Source organism: Ceratotherium simum, chromosome 4 (genome assembly GCF_057802395.1).
Source record: "Ceratotherium simum simum isolate JZ-2026a chromosome 4, ASM5780239v1, whole genome shotgun sequence".
In the NCBI taxonomy this organism is placed as follows: Eukaryota; Metazoa; Chordata; class Mammalia; order Perissodactyla; family Rhinocerotidae; genus Ceratotherium; species Ceratotherium simum.
Genome location: NC_141903.1, coordinates 80319671 through 80340886, shown reverse-complemented (window position 1 = coordinate 80340886; position 21216 = coordinate 80319671). Strand labels below are relative to the sequence as shown.

General features: G+C 37.8%; 1 protein-coding gene across 2 annotated transcripts; it reads right to left on the bottom strand.

Moving 5' to 3' along the window:
- Nucleotides 1–712: 712 nt before the first annotated feature.
- Nucleotides 713–19781, bottom strand: CCNH (cyclin H). Of its 2 annotated transcripts, XM_004420384.3 has the most exons (9): nt 19543–19779; nt 17380–17502; nt 15297–15370; nt 14002–14212; nt 10275–10438; nt 7001–7071; nt 4771–4882; nt 1557–1617; nt 713–948 (listed from the first exon to the last, which is right to left on the bottom strand). In XM_004420384.3, exons 1-9 carry the CDS (start codon nt 19657–19659, stop codon nt 910–912), a joined length of 972 nt encoding a protein of 323 aa, XP_004420441.1. In that variant the 5' UTR covers nt 19660–19779; the 3' UTR covers nt 713–909. The 2 variants fall into 2 exon arrangements, with proteins under 2 accessions (XP_004420441.1, XP_087286204.1); XM_087430078.1 differs by lacking the exon at nt 713–948 and having other exon boundaries at nt 1000–1617; nt 19543–19781.
- Nucleotides 19782–21216: the final 1435 nt, after the last annotated feature.

The following is a 21216-nucleotide window of genomic DNA, read 5'->3' as shown; positions in this document are numbered from 1 at the left end:
CTTAGTATATGCAGGCACTATTCTAATGACTCCTGTGAGGAGCAGGCATTATTTTCCCCATTTTCACCTTGGGAAACTGGCAGAGAGAGCTTTAGTAACTTGCCCAAAGTCACAAAGTAAAGTAGAGGCAGCCATGATTTATACCCAAGTAATCTGGTGCCATCATTTGTGCTTTTATATTTTTATATCTGGGTTCACTTAGGTAAACTAACAGGTTAATTATAAACCTGAATATACCACTTGCTACTACCTACTTACCTATAGCAACTTAAGATTTTTATCTAGACAACTACTCAAGACTGCATATTTGCTTTCTGATTATTTGATTTCTTTTTTAAAAAAGCCCCTTTGGAAATGTTTTAAGATAACTAATTGAGGAAAACAAATATTCATTACCTTGGGTGACTAGCTTTCAGTACCACATAACAAGTGAAGTACACTCTGTTTCAGTAGTAACATACAAAGAGCCAAGTCTATCAGGACGGGATTTGAGAAGCCATTTATAAAGATTTCCAGAGCGCAAAAACCATTCCTTAGCACGTTTAAATCTGACTACTGGGTTTTGTTTTTTGTGGTGCCTTTTTTCAAGAAGGATAGGTTTGCTTATCACTTTTTTTTAAACAATATAGGCAAATAAATTACACCTTTACTTTGACTATACAGAAAGACTAATTTATATTAGTCATGGTGGGGCAAGATTATCCAGACCAGGTGCTGTTCTTGCTCCTTTGAGGATGTTTTATTTCACAAAAAGCTACTCTGAAAGGAAAAAATTTTATATAACATAAATAGAAAACTTTAATGTATTTTGATGCTTTTACATTATTTCATTTTTAAATAAAGCTAAATGCCAGATATGCTTCATCCTTCTGTTGATTTAGTCAGCATTGACAAATCAATTTCAGATGGTTAGAGAGAATCTACCAGGTCATCATCAGTCCATTCTTCCTAAGAAGGAAAGAAAATGTAGTAAGGATAACATTGTACTGAAGCATAACCAGTACTGGTTACCACCTTGCCTCCCTTTAGGAAACTGTTCTCCTTTTACTAGGCTGATTTATCACAGAAGGTAAATAAACCAGGGAAATCTGCAGTAGTTTAATCTTACTATAATACAGCATGATCTTACCAGATTACTTCATTGACAGGAATAAAGGCTACACAGTTGTGACCTTCTGCCTCTGATTATTCAGTTATATCTGACTTGCCAGGTACAATTTTTTTTTTTTAAGAGTAGGAGAAGAATCCTTGGAGAGTAAAAAAAGGAGCAAAAATTTATCGTGTATGTATGTATATTCCTGCAGCCTTCTATGACCATAGGAAGGATTCTTCATCAAGTAACTATTACACTGCTTCAGAGCAGGCTAAGACAGAAGTGAGAAAAATCCATGTTATAATGAACAACATACATGAAGGATGCCAAAAAATGAAGGCTTTCAGAAACCCACACCTCTAAACCTATAATGCTTGCACTCGGAAACAATAAAATCTTAACATTATGGTCACACCAGAATGTACAAGACTAACTTAAACTGTACCACCTTCAGAGAACATACCTCCTCATGTTTGGACTTCTTTGAGACATAATCATCATCTTCATAGCCTTTCCTCTTCTTCCTGTAATTAAGCAACCATCAATAAACAATCTAATACTGGCAACAAAAACTATAAAATAAACTAGCAAGGTTATATGAAATATATCTACTGAAGAACAAAGCCTGGATAAATGGAAACAGATGAAGATTTGATAGGAAGACAATATCTTTCAAGTTAATCTTTAAACTCAATGCAATTCTAATTAAAATTCTCTGACCTGGGAAAGATCATGCAAAGATAGCAAAAGAATCTGAAAAAGAACAAAGTGTGGGAACCTTGTCCCAGTTATCATCAAAATACACTAGGGGGTGGCCCGGCGGCATAGCGGTTAAGTGCGTGTGCGCGCTCCGCCCTGGGGTTCGCAGGTTCGGGTCCCGGGCTCGCAGCAACACACCACTTGTCAAGCCAGGCTGTGGCGGCGTCCCATATAAAGTAAAGGAAGATGGGCACAGATGCTAGCCCAGGGCCAATCTTCCTCAGCAAAAAAGAGGAGGACTGGCATTGGATGTTAGCTCAGGGCTGATCTTCCTCACAAAAAACAAAACAAACTATATATAAAAACTGTGGTAATTAAAAGTGTGGTATTAGCAAAGAATTAAACAGATCAATGGTCAGAGCAGAATGGCAAAAAACTATGTATATATAGGAATTTAATCTGTAATGAATGAGTATGTAAAATAACTAGGGGAAATTATGAAATACTAAAAAATGGCTGGTACAACAGGTTATTTATTTGAAAAAATTAGTATTATGAGATTACCTCACAACATTCACAAACAATTCTAAATGGTTTTAACAGCTGAACAAAAGATAAAATACAGATTAATTTATCTGTATATACAGGGCAAGAAAATGTATTTAGATGTAAAAGCATAAAGCAAAAGACATTTTCTATATGTACAAAGTGAAACAAACTGAAGAAAATAGCTATATGATATATAAAAAGATGAGTATATAAAATATATGAAGAACTACTAATTAAGAAAACACCACCAGAAAACTGGGCAAAGGTTCTAAGCAAGCAGTACCGAAGAAGAAATAGAAATGACTGTTCAACACAGAAATGCCAGTGCCTCAGAGTAATGGGGGAAATGCAAATTAAAATACCAACAGGGTACTAATTTTTCACCTTGACTGGCAAAAGTTGAAGGTTGATACTATTAAATATTGTACAGTATGTATGAAAACATTAATGAAAAGAGAAAACAAACGTTTCATATACACACATACACAAATGCAGAGAAAAGCCTGGCAGAGGTAAACACCAAAACTGTAAGTTCCCTCTGAGATCACAACTGGGGTTTGGGTTTTGGTCAAAGAGAACTTTGGTTTACCTGTATTGACTGACTTTAATAATGACAATATAGTTATTACTTGTGTAATGAAAAAGCAAGATAAAAGAATTTTAAAGACCAAGGAAAACAAATATTTTATCTTAAAGTAGTGCTTGTAAAAGTGTGGTCCATGGACCAGTGCTGGTCATGAACCATTTCCAGTGTCCAGTGAGAGAAGTACAGAAAGTTAGTATGTGTTTAGAAACTTTTATAGCAATTTGATAATTAATTTTATGACTGTTGAATCTGATAAAATTTAAGCTTTTGTCTTTAATTTCATTTTTCTAGTAATGTTATTTATTGTTTTTACAAAGGTATAAGTCTGTAATAAAAAAAAAACAACAGTCCTTTACAGACAGTTTGAGAAGCACCCCTCAAGTACTCATAAGATATGTAGAATTTGCTTGGCACATTACAAAACAGATGGGAACTTGCAGTAAGATGTAACTCTGGCAATTAGGAATTTTCGATTATGGTCCATTCAGTTACCCAGCTAGAAGGGTAGAATTAATAGTTCAATGGTCTAATCCAGAGACTGATGAACTTTAAAGGGCCAGAGAGTAAATATTTTAGGCCTTATAGGCTATACAGTTTGTCACAACTACCCAGCTCTTCTGCTGTAGTGTGACAACAGCCATAGATAATATGCAAACTAATGGTTGTGGCTATGTTCCTATAAAACTATTTCTAAAAACAAGTAGTGGCCTGGATTTGGCTCATGGGCCATACTTTGCCAACCCCTGGTCTAAGACTATTTCAAAGTCAATGTAAAAAGAACATAATCACTGCTGTAATACTTTATTCATTAAAGTCACCATTTCTTTACTTCTCTGTAACCACTCCTTTATTCCTGTTAGTTACTACTGAAACCCAGGAATGAAATCTACCAATTTTAAGTTCTGTTACAGCTATGAATATAATAAAATTGTCCCACACTTCTTAAGCCTTGGATATTCTCCTACAACTGTATAGTTAAAGAATTTGAGTCATGTGTGCCTGATCTGAAGGCCTTGGAATGCTGTTCTGGCTTCTCAGACATTATCCAGTAGCATATCTTCACCAATTATAGAGATCAAAAACATCTCAAGTGTACCTTAACTATACGATGCCAGAGTTAACTCCCACTAAATTTTAACAAATAAGGTAGAACAACTTTTGAATCAGAATGCATTCCACAGAAAATAATAGTTTAACCATTCCTATTACTTGCCCAGATCCCCAAATGTTTAAACACTTAAAAGATCAAGTTTAAGTAGATCCTTCAATTTGCAAAGCATAAAGAGCCTGAATATGGTGATTTCCACATTCAGCCTACAAATCAGTAAGAGACATGGGTGTTCCTTATGGCAGCAAGAGGAGATCTAACAGCACATTTTCCTATTGGTTCTGTCTTCAATATAAAGTTTACTGGAAGACAATATGTCAAGTTCCCCTACTCTAGGTAGCAGTGAAAAGTCTGGAACAGTATACTTGTTCCTCAGAGGAGATATCAGACCTGCAGAGAACCCAAAGGTTAAGAAGGCAAGAAGAGGTTCAGAGATTCCCTAGGAAGACTCTGCCCCATGGGATCCTACAAGGAGTAACAGAAGGGGACAGGGCCTGTGAGCCAAAGAACACGTTAGTCATAGCACGAGCAGAGCTGTACTATGAACGCCAAACTATTTATCACCTCATGTTTAATCCTGTTAGAAATGTCCATTCAATAAAAAAATGATTTAATGGGTAACTCAGTTTTTCCCAGATGTGCAAACATTTACCAATTAAATGATTTCTTTTAAGGCCCAGCTGGACGGGGTAACAATGATATCCATCCTTGAATAACACTGTCGTATCTACTCACGTAATCACATTAAGTGCAAGCTCAGCAGAGTGACATCTCTCCAACCTCTGTTTCAGAACAGCAACTTCTTCAGACCTGGGTGGTTCATATTTTTTTACCAAGTTTCTCATGCCTATATGGAGATTAAAAAAGGAGTGGTAATAGATGATAAAAAGCCTTGTTCTAATAAGGGAGTTGAATAATATTTTCCTATCTGGTTATGGGAACAACCACACAACAGTCTTGAAATGATGTGATTATTCTTAGCAGGATTTGTATTGTTTTGCATTAAAATCCAATGAACACCATACTTCTAGTCCAAGTAATTATAGCTGTCTGCTGCTTAGCCCATATCATGTACAGCATAAAGATAAGCATGCCCTACAATTCAGTCAGTATTTTTTTCAAATCTTACCATGGTCACTTTTTGCTCAGTTTTAGGGCTTTTTTAAAATCCCTCCACGATTTAGTGAACATGTTTTGTTCCCTGCCACCAACCATATTCACAACAGTCTATCTTACAAATGGTGGCCAAGAGTGTACTTCTCGTTTACAAAAAAACCCATTATTACATAACATAAAAGAAAGATGTTTAGTAAAAACGTGTCAATGATCTTTCGCTTTAACAAAACACAGAACCTATACAATGAAGCATCACCAAGAAAACAAAAATGTCCTCTATAGGCAAAAAGAAACTACTACAGCAGTGACTCTATAACTGCAGAAACATCCTCTACCTCTTCTGTTTGTTACTCAACTACAATAAATCAAAGAATATAAATCTCAAGATTTATTAGGGGAATGATGAGATGATTATTAGCCAGCCACATGCTCCAAATGGGTGACTATGCTACTGACTTATTTTGTAATGCAAATAAAGCAGTGTTTTCAATTGAACTAATACTTGTGACTCAACACTCTTAAGAAAAATTATGAATAAGATACCTTAATACCATTAACCTGAGTATTTTATCAATGGCTATTCTTATTTCATATTAAAATAAGTGGAGAAAAATAAAGGTACTGAGAAGAAATCAGTAATAAAACTGTTAGCTATAAAATGAGCACGGGGGTTATCTTTAAGGTCCCTTCTACTTACTAAATTTCATGATCCTATATCTATGGCCAAATCACAATTAGCTTTGGAAGTGAACCCTCTAGTGGTATAACTGAAAACCTACAGTTTTATGATTCATAAATTACAAACCCATTGTTCTCAATTAAAGAGGGAAACTCTCAAGACATTTCATGCAGAGAATCAAGAAATGATACCCATATGCCCTGAAGCGTCTTAACTTTTAAAATATAAAACATATAAAAAGTATACCCATTTACTACTATCAACTAAGACCAAGATCTTCAATCTCAAATTTTATTGGTTTATTCAGTTTTTAATTAAACTACAATTAACAAGGACAATTGGCACAGAAAGTTTTGGGGACAAACACAATTGACTTTTAATCCTAAAGGGTAGTCTGGTAGCCATGAGCATTCAGTGTGACGTGGGCAAGAAGGAAGAATGGAGAGGGCCAACTAATGTAGCCAGTCAGCTAAGTCTCCTCAGCCCCTAACACAGGGTTTCCCCATGTCGGCATTCCTAACAGTTTAGGCTTGGTTGTGAGGGGCTGTGTTAGTTTCCTGATATCTTTGGGGGAGCCATTTTTCAGTCAACCAAGGGACTATACTATGAATTGTTAAGATGTTTAGCAGCATTCTTACCTCCACCCACTAGATGCCAGTAGAAGCCACCACCTCCCCCAAGCCAAGTTGTGACAGCCAAAAATGTCTCCAGACTGCAAAAATCGCATCCAGGTGAGAACCATAGCTTTTGTACTATCAAGTAACAAAATGACTAGCAAATGACTCATATTAACTAGTTAAAGCTGACTTATTTACAAGATAGAAGTTCCAAATATACATATTATCCTTAGTTTAGTTCCCTCTAGATCTTTTCCAGTGCCTGTCATATATTTGTGTATACTTTAAAAGGACCTTGTTTTGATTCTTTGACCTTTCTGATTCTGATTATACTTTCACTTTCCTAATAAGTTCTATGTGTGAAAACTACTTCCTTTCATGTACTTCTATTTGTTCTCCACCAATGTATTCTTCATTTCTCCATGATATAATAATTCAATGAAAGTAAATCTAAACAATAATCTATGTTATCTCAAGTTAAATACCAAGATGATTTTCATTTAGAAAGTAGCTTTGCAATAAAATATTTTGTAAAGTGTTCTGTTTTACTTACTTTTCATTATATCTAGTAACTGTGACAAGCAAGTTCTGTTCTCTTTCAGCATCAGACTTTCTGATAAGTAACTGGTAAAGAAAGGAAAAAAGTTTTAATTTATTGAACACATACAGCATCTTAAGAAAATGTGACATCATAAATCATTTTCCTCCATGTTCATTTCATCAAGGTCACTTTTAAAATTAATTTATTTTAGAAGTATTAAATAACAATACTTTGAATGCCACAAAACTATAATCTGTAACTCTTATAGTCTTAAGGATTTACAACTTCAATTAAAAGATGTTTAATGTTCAAAGTTAATTATTTAAATTCTGTAATATGTAAGTTTTCAGAAGGAAAATGGTATGAAAATAACAGTAGTAATAGTCAATACTTTTAAGTAGTAGAGCTGGAACCTGGCACTGGAAAGGATTCTCTCTCCCCTTAATATCAAGTCCATGTTAACTATAGTTGCTCTTCTTGGGACTAACAGGTATTCAAACCAGTAAAAATATCACCCCATTCTTTACAAATCTATGACATCTTATTTGCATGGAATCCAAATCAAAGGTGTTAATACCTTTCCATAAATGTGATATAAAGCCCAATTACCTGTTTTTCTCAGAACCAATGATAGTATGAAAATATAATTTCTATATTTAAATTTTTAATTACTCTGAAGTTTTATGTACCTGAACTTGATCTATAATTGATAAAAGCCCAAGTGAACAGATTCTCAAGGCATAAGTAATCTTTTCAAACATGAAAGCAGAAAAATGTTAATTTTTCCCTTTCAAGTAGTACTTGTAAATAGCTACAAAAACAGAATGACAATTCTTTAAGAAATTTTGTTTCTTAAAACGAAAAAATAGTTTATAGCTTTTAAATTATCCAGATTATTTAAATTATATTAAAAAGTTTTGATAGCTAAATTTGACATTACATCTTCATTATCTATTGTGGGAATTAATTTTAGATATGGAAATCAATAACTCCCTTAACAACTAATGCATTTATGGTTATCAATAATTCAAAATAACAATTAGTTTTTTCCTTTCCCTTTTCTCCCTAAAACTCCTCCCACTTTTGGCATCTTCTTTTGTTTCTTTTTATTTTTCCTTTTCTTTCCACTTCTTAAGCATAAGAGTGATATATTTGATTCTAAGAGTTAGCTGACCAGACTCTTTACCTCTGCAAAACTTTTAAGTTAGCAACTCTTAATCTCAATCCTGAATTAGAATTTTAGTATTTTGATTTTTTAAAAAAATCCATAGGCAAACAAGAATATCTAGGAAGTCAAACTATACGATGAGAAATAAAGCTCTTAATCCAATGAAAAAGAAGAAAACCCAGAACTAACAACAACAGAACATCCTATGAGTAATAATCTAAGCATCACCCAGAATATAACAGCACAAGGGCTTTCTCTTTTTGAAATCAGCAATAAATGAAAAGGCAATTTCCATGTATCCCAAAAGTCTGCAAAGTAAATCAGAACTTAAAAATGATCTGAAAGCATTTCCCTAAAGGGAAAAAAAGGCCCAAATGTCTAAGTCCCTGGGAATGCTCAGAAGGTTATTTAATTTGCAGTGAGCCCAAGGTACCACAATTTCCATTTCATCTACCTGAAATTATAACTAAACTTCTAAGATGAAATAAACTCTAATTTGGACCTTAGGATGTTTCATCTCTATCTACTTAAGAAAAATCTTACCACTGGAGAATTTGCATACACACTGCCTAAGATACGATGCTTAAACAGATTAATCAAACATTTGGTTATCTGAATTGTGGAAAAGAGGCTTTCTTCCCTTAGAGAATGGAGGCTCCACACCTAAACTCCACTGATATCAATTACTAGCATGGCTATGTTTCCTAACTAGGGCAAGGATTTATAGCTTGTTCATTCTTAAATTCCTAACGTGTAGTACAGTAAATAATGCTTGGTAAATAAATGCAGGTATAGATCACTTCGGGATTAAATGTATATATTTATATATAGTTGGTGAGCTGTGTTTGTAGAGAAGAGGCATACCATAAATTAAACAAAATACAAGCCCACAAATCCCTTATCTTGGATTTGTTTTGAAATTCAGAATTGTAAATGTCTTAGAAAGGTAACCTGGTGTATACACAATGAAATGTGAAATACCCCAGTGATGTCTGGGGCAGTACCCTGTAATCAGTAATATTAATATTTCTGCAAGGAAATATAAATATTCCCATTAAGTTGAATAAAGACTAAATCACATCTGTTCCTGTTTGCTGCCACCATATCAATGGATTCTGAAATTATGGATGAGGGATTACAAACATGTAAAACAGTTTGAAAGTTTTATCATCTTTTTTCCTCAGCTATTTCTAAGAATGAAATTAAGCAGAGCTTCAAAGGTCATGGAGAAATTAAATTTAAAAATTTAAAAAGTCCAATTTGCTGCCAGTCTGTGCTTGAGTTAGTTATAAATGAATATGATAATAATATTTAATTAATCTGTGCACAAGATATTGTTGTAAGAATCAAGTGAATTTAATTCATGTGAAGTGCTTATCACAGAGCCTGGTTCTCAAGGTGCATTTATTTATCAGCTATTACTATTTATAGCTCAATTCCAATTCATTTGGACATTCCCTAAAGCATTATTCGTTCAACAAATATTTACTGAATTTCATGCACCACAAATGCTCCATGGCAGGAGAATAAAGACACAACAAGGCAGACATTTTGCTGCACTCATGTTGCTTACCAGTTCCTAAGACTTCCAAATGTGCCAGACACTGATAGCTGTATCAGTTTTTCGAGGGTCACCTGATTTACTGGTACTTGAGTCATAAAAGCATCCTCTTAGCTCAAAGATCTCTTACTCAATTTTTAAAGATTCCCTTAAAAGGTGATTTCAGGGGCTGGCCCCGTGGTGTAGTGGTTAAGTCCAATGCACCCTGTTTCAGGGGCCCGGGGTTTGCAGGTTGGGATCTCAGGCGCTGACTTACGCCACTCGTCAAGCCGTACTGTGGCAACAACCCACATACAAAATAAGGGAGGACTGACACAGATGTTAGCTCAGGGCTAATCTTCCTCAAGCAAAAAAAGAGGAAGATTAGCAACAGATGTTAGCTCAAAGTGAATCTTCCTCACCAAAAAAAAAAAAAAAAAAGTGATTTCATTTCTTCCCTCAGTTGCCCTCACCAACCCTCCCAACCACAGGAGACATAAAGGACTATGGTCACAAAGTGAACCTTACTTATAAACTCAACTCCAGGAGTAAGATCAAAGTTAAAACAAAATTAATACCTTTCCATAGAAATTCCTGCCCTGGATGCACTAGATAGAACAGCAGTCAGGGCGATCTGGGAAGGTGTGTATAAAAGGTAAGCATCTGTCAATGCAACTCGATTAAGAAAGTCATCAGCTGTCTTCCTCAACATCTCTGGATTCTCCAACAGGGGATAGCGAGTCTAGAAAGAAAGTTTGTAAATTTATCACTTCTGAGGGTTTAATGGAGCAATAATAGTTCAAAAATATTTATATTAACCAGAAAGTGCTTAACAATGGATGCTATAAAAGGCCTTTTCTACACTCCAGCAACAACAAATAATTTTTCCATGTGAGATTGTTTTGTACTCAGCATTACAATGTACCAAAAGTGCAGTCATTAAATTCTGCATCTTTTAGGAATCTTCTACTCAGTGGCTTTCAAACTTTTTTGAACACAATCCATAATAAGAAATATGTGCTTTAAGATAATACATCTAATGTTCCCAGTATAGTTACTTGGCACTATACGCATTTACGTTAATCCCTCTCTCTGTCCTTTTCCACCTGAGAAGGAAGGAGAAGAGAGGCTCTTAGAGATCCCATTGGGTCTAAAGTCTACCTAAGAAATACATATTCCCAGGTAAATGCTTCCTAGGCAATCCAGGTGATTCAGATGTAGGGCCACATTTAGGAACGATGCACCACCTCATTTTGATTTGAAATTTCATCTACTTAAAGTTTACTTTTGGGAAGAAGTAAATGGAAATGATTCTTGGTTTGATTACAGAATTATTTTTAGAATATCACCAAGAAATATGGCAAATCCCATATATCCTGACAATTCTTCTTATCCTTTAAGATGAACCCTAAATCCTAAACCCTCATATTTATTTCAGATATCTACATTCAAGCCCCAAAGCAGTAAAAAACTTTTCTATACTCTGAAACAAAATATCCAGAGTCAATATACAGTTTCACCCAGGTCTCGTCATTATCCAAAATGCCTGACCTCTGATATGACACATTCAGACATTCCACTCTGACCACAGTGCTCCTCTTCCTAACGCATTTGTTCAATTACTTCACAGATGTTCTTTGACTTCCTCCTCGAGCCTTTGGTCTCTTATCCCTCTGCTTGCTCCTACTCACCAGTGTCCACTGGTCCTCATTTCCCTCCTGAACTCCCTGCCCTGATAAGCTGCTAACACATTTCTGGCAAAACTTCAACAGTGGGTGAATTCAACCAACCTTCTGCTTTGCAACTATACCCAGATTTCTGGGTGCTGCTAGAAAACAATACAACCAAGAAGTCTGCTAATATTACTATAAATTCAAGTTCACTGACCTCAGCAGGGCTCTCAACACTGCCTAGCTATGATCATGTTCCACAGAATATTTGTTCTCCCATTTTTCAGTGGCTATGTTAAACACTTTCCATCTGTCTCAATGTCTGATAATTCTCAGGAATTCCATCACTCTCAGAAAATGATCTCTGCTCTCAACAAAGAAAGACACTCTATATCCTGCCACGACCAAATCCCCAGCCATAACACTATCATCACCCGTGCTTTCTTCTTTCCCTGTTAAAAGAAGGAGCTATCATTATTCTAAGGCCAATTCCTCCACCTTGCTTCAAATCTCACACCTGCCCCTTACACCTCACTCCAAAGAGAAACTTGAGCTACATATTTTCCATTTTTTCCTTTAAGCTTTCTCCCACTGCTAGCTCCCTGCATCAGTTTCTTCCACAAAACAAAAAACCATCCCTTTCCTCTATTTCCAGCAGTTCCCCCATGTTCTCAATCACCCCATCTTCTTTTTCCACTTCAAAGACAAGCTGTTTAATTCAAGTTAAATACATTCGTTTTCTCATCCTTCTATTTATTCCCAAACCAGCTACAATCTGCTTTCTTTCTCCACACTCCATGGAGACTAATTTCACCAAAATCACAAATGACTTTCTGGCACTAAATCCAGCAAACATTACCCATCTACTTTTACTATGCCTGAATTCTGAGCAGGATTGGAGAGCTGCCTGTGCTCATCTTCTAAAAGTATTCTACTTTCTTTCACTTCTCCAAAAAGTCCTACCTCTCTAGATATTCTTCAGTCTCCTTACCAGCTTCTTGTATTTCTCTACTCTTTAACTTGACCTCATGGCCAAATGGTCCTTTAAATTTTCCTGGAGCAATGACACCCAAATCTATCCCTCCAGCCTAGCCATCTTCTCTGACCTCTACACACAAATGACTACCCACCCTGGATGTCCTGCAGGCAATGGAAATCCATCACGCCTCAAACCCAACTCATCAACCCCCTATCCCTCCACCATCAACAAATCTCTCCCGTGCCAGTGTCTCCTGTATCAGTAAGTGTACCACCATCTACCTATGTGCTCAGGCTGGAAACCTGGGGGTTTCTCCTCTGACCTCATTCTCTATATGCAATGAATCCTCAAGCTCTACTGATTCTGCCTACTACCTCTGGAGTCCAGGAAGCTCTCTGTACCCACTGCCTCTACATGAATCAAACCAACCACCATCTTTTGCCTAGACTACTTGAACAGCATCTTATCTGGTATCCCTTCATTCATTCTAATCCATTCTCCACATTATGCCTGACACATACAGATGTACAATATATCTGATGCAGACTGATACATGAGCTTGCCAACATGATTTTTTTATGCTGCAAACCTAATTATGCCACCCTCCAGACTTAAACCTTTCACTGGCTTCCCATTGTTCTACTCAAAGTCCTTAACATCACCTCCACAGTCCAGACTGCCTTCCACTCAGGCAGCACTCTGTGGCAGGCTTCCCCCTCTACCTCTAAGCTATTTAGGTTCTTTAGTGCACCATGGTATCTTAAATCTGGGCCCTTGACCAGAGAAGCCTCTCTGACTGGCACACTCTTCCACTACCTAATTCCTACTCTTGCTGTGAGCTTCACTCTAAATGATACCTTCCCAGAACTGTCTTCCCTTCCTCTCAGTTGCTATCTCCTTCTAAAGTAGCCTGTATTTCCTGCTCTGTAACACTTAGCACACTGAATATATGATGAATGTCTTTCCCATTAGGTTGTAAGGCCTATGAAAGTTGAGACTGTTCCTGTTTTGTTCCTGGCTACATCTTCAAGCACAATATTTGGCATATGGAAGGTACCCAAATTTTGCTGCTCAAGTGAGATGAATGAACCAGTTTCTGACTTCTGTTTGATTTTGCTCATACTATCCAAATCCTCTTTCAGGACCAAAACAACTTACGTCACTTTTGTCAATGATCACTTACTTATATTTTTGATGCCTACATATTGATTCTAGTTCACAATGCACTAAAAACAGAAGTCACTTAGCAATCTTCTGTTTTAAAATTAAGAATTTTTTATGGTTTTTTAAATCAGATCCATGATAGGATACTTCGAAGTGAGAAAAGTTAAGTCTTTAAAAGCATGACTTTAAACTTACAATGATTCTCATTATAGTCCCTGGACCAGTATTTGCAGATCTACTAAATCAGAAGCTCTGGAACTGCAGCCCAATGATCTGAGTTAACAAGCCCTCTGAGTTAACAAGTGACTCTGATGCACACTGAAGTTTGAGAATTACTGCCCTAGAGCTTGAGGCCAAACTCACGTTTTACCTGAGCCCACGTTGTGACAATTAGGGTGATTACAAGTTATAATAAAATTCTGGATTCTTTTGGCTAAAGAACAATATTAAATGAGTACACTCTACTAATTTATCTTATATTGACAAGATTACCTTTATATCAATGAGAAAGCCCTCAAACGGCCTATAAGGATTGTGGACAATAAGGTGGAAATTAAGTTGCTGTATAAGAAGTAGTTCATATTCCAAAATCTGTTCAAGTGCCTTCTCCTGTCCAAGAGGACTCTCCCGCAGATTTCCAACAAACTGTGGACTAGATACATTGAATTCATCTACTTTGCAGGCTAAAAACGCACAAGTGAGCCTAGAGGAAAAAATAAGGGGAGGGGAGAGGGATATGAATTCACTTTGAGAAATATCTAAATATTTTATTACTAAAAGTACCCTCCAAAACTGCCTAATATTCACAAGTGATTACGCTAATCACAGGAAAATTATTTTAAAAATAAGAGTGTTTCCTGTTGAAACTTTTTATCCATTAGGAGACTATAAAATTAGGTTGAACCGTCTAATATTGCTACAGAATTCAACCCTGATTGACTTAATGGCAGTTTCATAGAGTTCAACCTAAATATCGAGAAACAAAATAACTGAGGAATAAGAGTACTTTGTATCATGAAATGTAGCTGGGAGGGAAAAAAACAGGACAGTACACACATATGTACCATATGAGCATGGGAAGAAAGGTAGGTTAAAGGGACATTGTGGAAGGCTATCAGTGGAAGGGGCATTTGAATGGGGGATTATTACCTCAGAAACAAAGCTATGAAACTCTCATGGCTACTACATACATTTCATAGTGAGAAACTATAATAAAATTACCATAAAAATCAAGACTGGAAGTAACAAGGGCCTGACCTAGACTGGTAGGAATGAGAAGGAAAAAGAGAGAAAACAAACAGGGACAACGTGATTAACAGCAAGCTCTTTGAGGAGTCTCATACTAACTTTCTTTTTATCTTGAATGATCAACATAGCGCTTAGTGGAGAGCAGAAACACAACAGACCTTTGTTCAACCGAAATGAATACGGAGCCACAGGACTTGTGAATTGACTGGATGTAGGAGAGAGAGGAGTTTCTACAAAGGCTTCTCAGTCAGAACAACTGGGAGAAGAAAGGTGCCACTGACAGAAAGGGCTATTAGGGAAGCTCGTGTGAGAAAAACAGAACGTGAGTTCGGACAAGTTGAAGTTCAGAGGCCATCAGTATCACAGGGGGGGAAGTACTATAGATATATGAGTATAAGGAGGGATCTTAAGTTCAGAACAGAATGCACATCTAAATTACCCTTTATTAGGAAGTCATTTTTACACACACTTGCACACACACTCAAATAGTATGAAGTTCTTCTTAAAGGAAAATCAAAAATTTAGAGACTTATACTCACATTATTATCCGGGGGTGATATTCCATTACTGAGTTATTAAGATAAAAACGCTTGAAATACATACAAGCTGTACCCTAAGGTTAAAAATACACATGTTATCAGAATTTTTCACACATAAATTACATGTTAAATTTTGAAGGAAAAAAATCTTATTTATGCAAAGGTTTCTTTGAAAAAGTTACCAAAACTTACAAAATACCAAAACTTGTTAATTCTTCCTTAATCGAAATAAATTGTGATGAATTACTACAGAAACACCACAGCCAAAAGACCCTTTGTTGTCTTTTCCCACCCACCCTGGGTTATCCTTCCTATGGTCACTGACTTAGTTAAAAAAGTGTGTGTGTGTGTTTATTTTAGAATTCAGGCTAACAAAGGTAGCCCAAATTAGACAAATTAAAGGAGAAAAAAATACAAACATTCACAGCTTAACCAGTCAATCTGATAAAAATACTGACAGAATAACAGGGTTGGGACAATAAGCCTTCCCTCAAAATCCACTCCAGATCTGTGATATAACCGTGATCACTGCTCCAAACCAAACAGTAGAAGCAACAGCTACCATTTACTGACTGCGTCCCATGTACCAGAGTCCGTGCCAAGCACAAAACTATCATCTCATTTTAATCCTTACAACAGCTTGGTGAAGTACTGCTATCTCCACTTTACAGAGAAAGAAACTGAGTATCAGTGAGGTTAACTGACTTGCTCAAGGCCACACGTCTAATTAGGGACAGGGCTGGATTCAACTAAGACTTGCATGCATTTTTAACCACTATGATATCTGGCTAGAACCAATGAAGCAAACATTTATTTATTTTATGACAGAAAAGAAGAGTATTTCCTTTCAAATATTTCAAAAGTTTAGTTGTGTCATTTTATGTGATGCAAAAAACAAAACTTTTCAATTATAAATAAGCATGTTGTATAGAGACAAATTCCACTAAGAAGTTCATTCAAGGATTCAGTTTCTTCATCTGAAAAGATCACTTAAACCTACTACCTCATGTTATAGTTCTTTCATCAGAAAACAACAGAACCAAATCTGGAGACAGAAACTATTCAAGTCTACCTAAAATTCTTTATGAATCTTTGATCTCTCAGATGAAGGTCTGGTAAACTAAGAAAACACTATGAATAGTTTTGGATTTGATATTTTCAATATACTTCAATTTTTTCAACTATAAAAATGGAGATTTCCTAGAGAGTTTTTCTCTGTTGGGTCGTAAGTTATTCACTCTGTATAACTTTAAAACTTAAGATAGACTTGCACTTACACAGACTTTCATATTTGATCTTCACATCAAACCTGTGAGATAATAAGGAAAAAATTTTATACTCCTTTTTCTCTCTCAGCTTTTTAATTGCATCTTATCTTCTATAAACAAGAATACACACAACAGGAACAATTACAGAGACAGTGTATGTAAACCCATAGAGCCAAAAAGTCTCACTACCTGTTTCTCCTCACCACTGTCCCACCACAGTAAACACACACACACAAACGGGGTCCTCAGAATCACGCGTGAAACTACGAGACAACTATTTATCCAAAGATAAATCTCAGCTTCTGAAGCTTGTAGGGGAGGATCCTTTTAAACCTGTAAATCGAGGTTTAAAAATTTCTCATGGCAAAAGTTCCAGCTGGGGCCTGTGAGCTCACACGACGCATGGTGCGTTATTTCAAATATGCGTGTGGCAGAGTCGAACAAGCACTAGTCCACATTCCGCTCCCAGCTCTCTCGCTAACTAGCTGAGAACCTGGAGGGAAAGTAATTCAATTTTATTTTTTCTTTCTCTATAAAATGAAGATGTCATGACCTGCCTAGCAGACCTCAACATTCTTTTGACTATGAAATGAGACTTGAAACACTTGGTAAGATATGATATAGGAATTTATAATTTAAGGCATTTATTAAAAATATATAATGTGACAAAAACTCCAATAGATGAATTACACATTTATATAACTAAGGTGCATTTTTGAGTAAAGTGGATAGAGAAAATGATTCACAAATTCAGAAGAGGTAAGATTTCAGAAGTCAGCTAAAAGATATTATACTTCATCACTACCATAACTTACCACAACAGACCTTGGCATTGCTGGCTTAAACACCGAACAGAATTCCAGTAATCTTTTCTCATAGTATTTGCAGAGCGTCATTTCTTCATGAGGCTCAAGAAAGACTGGATCATTTGGAAGAACCTTTAGATCAAGTTAAACAAAAGATCAGTGAGTTAAATAATCTTAACATATTTTTCTCTGTCCAGATCTCCAACCAAAGGGAAATATACTACACCTCATTTTCTCTTTATAACTTTAGGAAAATAACTTTAGGAAAATATATAATAAACCAAAACTACACCATCATTTCACAACTTCTCCGAATGTCAGCTGGACATTTGCTTCATTATGGTATAAGCAATCATGATGGAGTTTGTGCATACTGCTCACAGGTTTGATGTCATTAATCATCAATCAAAAAGTATACACATTGTCAATGGTTGGAAAGCTTTCAATATCCCTTTCTCAGTCAATCATTAAGTCACACAGGTTCAAGTAAAAATCAACAAGTGTCTCAAGGATAATTCTGACACTTAAAACATTACCTCTTATCCATCTTTGTAAACTGTCTACAGAATACACTAGATGGTTAATAAATACTACAATTTTACAACAAATAGCATTAGGTGCTGTTACTGGTTTAATTACAACTACCAAAAAAAGGTATGTTGGAGTCCTAACCCCCAGTACCTCAGAATGTGACCTGATTTGGAATAGGGTCTCCGCAGATGTAATTAGTTAAGATGAGGTCATCCTGAGTAGAGTGTGCTCCTAATCCAACACGACTGGTATCCTTATAAGAAGGACACATGAAGATACAAAGGCACAGGGAGAACATTATGTAAACATGCAGGTAGAGACCGGAATTATGCTGCCACAAGCAAAGGAACACCTGGGGTTACCAGAAGCTGGAAGAGGAAAGGCAGGATCCTCCCCTACAAGCTTCAGAGAGCTCTGCTCAGCCAACACCTTGATCTCAGACTTCTAGCCTCCAGAACTGTGAAATAATAAATTTCTGTTGTTGTAGGCTACCCAGTTTGTGGTAATTTTTTTACCGCCACGCTAGGAAACTAACACAGGTGTTCATGGCATTGTGGTTTAGAGCAGGAATGCTGCAACTAGATTCTTTGGGTTCAAATCCTGGCTCTGCCACTTACTTGCAACATAGCCTTGAGAAGTTCTTCAACCTGTCTGTACCTCAGGTTCCTCAGCTGTAAAGCGAGAATAATAACAGTATCTACCTCATGGGGTAGTTGTGAGGATTAAATGAGCTAACACTTGCTAAATGCTTAGAATAGTGCCTGGCACACAGCACAATATGTACTATTTTATGTAGAACAGAAATAAAGTGACATGAAATATACGTGACTTAAATGTAAAAGTACCTCATTACCAATAGGTCTGAGACGTGGACTACTCACCCAAGGGAACCTTGTGCTAGAATGGGTGGTGGAGCTTGTGGGAAATTAAACCGCAGAGGTGGGAGCTATAATAGGAAGACTTGGCTGGCAGGCTGTAGTCCAAACCATTTTTAGTCAATTGGTTTGTGCCAACGCTCTCCTGTCTCCCTGCCTCCACCCTGCCCCATCCAATCCATTCACCACTAGGTCACCAGAGGGCTCTCCGAACTGAATCTGATAAGGTTAATTTCCCATTAAAAATCTTTCCAAGACTCCCATCCCTTCATCGTAACTTCCAACTCCTCACTTCCGCTGACAAGTGCCCTGCCCACCTTCTCCAGCCTTTCAGGCACAGGTACTCGGCTTCCGCCACACACGATCGTGAGCCTTCCAGGCAGCCGCCCTGAAACTTCTGACCTCCCACTTTGCACCTGGGGCTCTGTCCGCCTGCAGTGTCCGTTCCCCGTCTGGGAAGAGCCTTCCCCGACCTCCCCTCTTGACAATGAACGGCTCTCGTCCCGCACTACGTCAGCACCCTAAACGTCTCTTCTTCGCCCTGTGACTGGTTACTTGTCTGTCTGCCCCTCGACTACGGGGGTGGCGTTGTCCGCCTCCACCCACAGCACCTGGCGCGGGGCGCGCCTGTTGACTAAACAGAACCCCGCACTCCGCGCCGCGGGGGCGGAGGCGGGAGCGAGACCGACGCGCGGCCGGCCCCAGGCGCGGGGTGGGCAGCAGCAGCTCGGAGGCCGGGGCAGGGGGCGGCCGCCGGAGTCCTCACCTTCCCGTTCGCCACCGCTTTGCATTTGAATTTGCGGTTGGCGTCGGCCCGCAGCCGCGCCAGCTGCTCCTCGTTGGCGAAAGTCCAGTGCCGCTTCTGGCTGCTGTTGTGGTACATGGTGAAGTCCGAGACCACGCCCCGGGCGTCCGCAGAGAAAGACCCCACACGCCACAACACCGGAGAGTAAAGCACCTAAGCCTCCATCGGGCTCCCGCGGAAGCCGAGGACGTCAGGCCGGCAGGCGCGGGCGCACTGACGTCACAACCACGTGGTAATTCCGTCCGCAGTCGCGTTTCCGGAGCGGACTAGGAGGAGAACATCTCGCGCGTCTGTCTGACCGCCGCCCACGACGCAAGTGGGCGGAGCCTACGGACACGCTCCTCCTTCCTGGGAGCCTTAGCCCTAGCTCCGCCCTTTCCCCCACAAGATTTAAAGGGGAAGCGACAGTCGAGGGGCGTCGGAAAGGGACGTAAATTGAGGCTGTGTGAGGGCTACCATAAACAGTACACACAGGGTAATCAGAAGTGGGGAAGGGATTTGAGATAGTGTCAACTTTTCAATAGGGCGTTCAGAGCAGGCCTCACTAAGGTGACGTTTGAGCAAAGACTTGAAAGAATTGAGGGAGTAGGCCTGTCAGCCAGGTGGGGCTGATGTTGGGGCAGATAGAACAGGCAAGGGCCTAAGAAAGTAGCATGCCTGGCTCTTTTAAGAAAGAACATTCCTGGAGCACTAGGAAAAATCTTGGCCTCAGAGACAAGGGAACATGGTTGGAAAACTGGAAGCAGTGCATGAGTATTGTCCTTTGCTGTTCTGCCGATAAAGTGACCCTGTCTATTTTTCTGTGTCTTTTTCTTTCGCCTTCTGTTGATAACTAGCCAATCCTCCTCCTATTTCCATCTCTGAAGCCACGATGTATGGTAGTTTTAGGGTTTTCTTGAGATTCCCACCTTCAGTATTGCCCCAAGGGAGCCTTACAATAAGTTGTCATCAATGCTTGAGAGATTTACAATGTTTTTTATTACCAGTACTTTCAAAATTGCATTCGAGATACAAAATTTACATTGATTCCAAAGGCTTTTACCAGTTTTGGTATTTGTCCCATTTAGACATCTTATTCTCCTGTGTATCACACATCAGGTTAGAAAGATGGATTTACCTACAGCAAGTAGTTTTTCTAAAAAAAAAAACAGATAAAAAGCAGATAAAGATGATGATACTCCGAGTTTATGTGTTGAAAAGGTCACACAGGTAAAAAGAGGTGGTGGGATATCTCTAACTCTGCTTTCTATGAAAATGTTTTTAGAGGCTTAAGAAATGGAGAGCTTTTTCTTTTTTGTTTCATTTTGATGGGTGCAGTTGGTAGAGTTTGCCAGAGTTATTTGAATTACTCAAACTTATATACCATTTGTAGTTTATAACTATGGAGATCCAGACACACCTCGAACATCCGTTGGTAATTTGGACTAGTAAATTGGCTAAAGAAAGAGAGATAAAGAGAAAGAGAAAAATGTGATTATGTTAAGGAGGGGCATGACAAGTTATGAGTCCCATGGATTGTGAGCACCCTAAAAGATTGTATAATGGGGAAGAATAATTTAAAAGGAAAAACAAAGGTACAAAAGATAGGCAGGAAAAGAAGTGATTTAGATAAATGAGTGTATGTATAAAATCTTA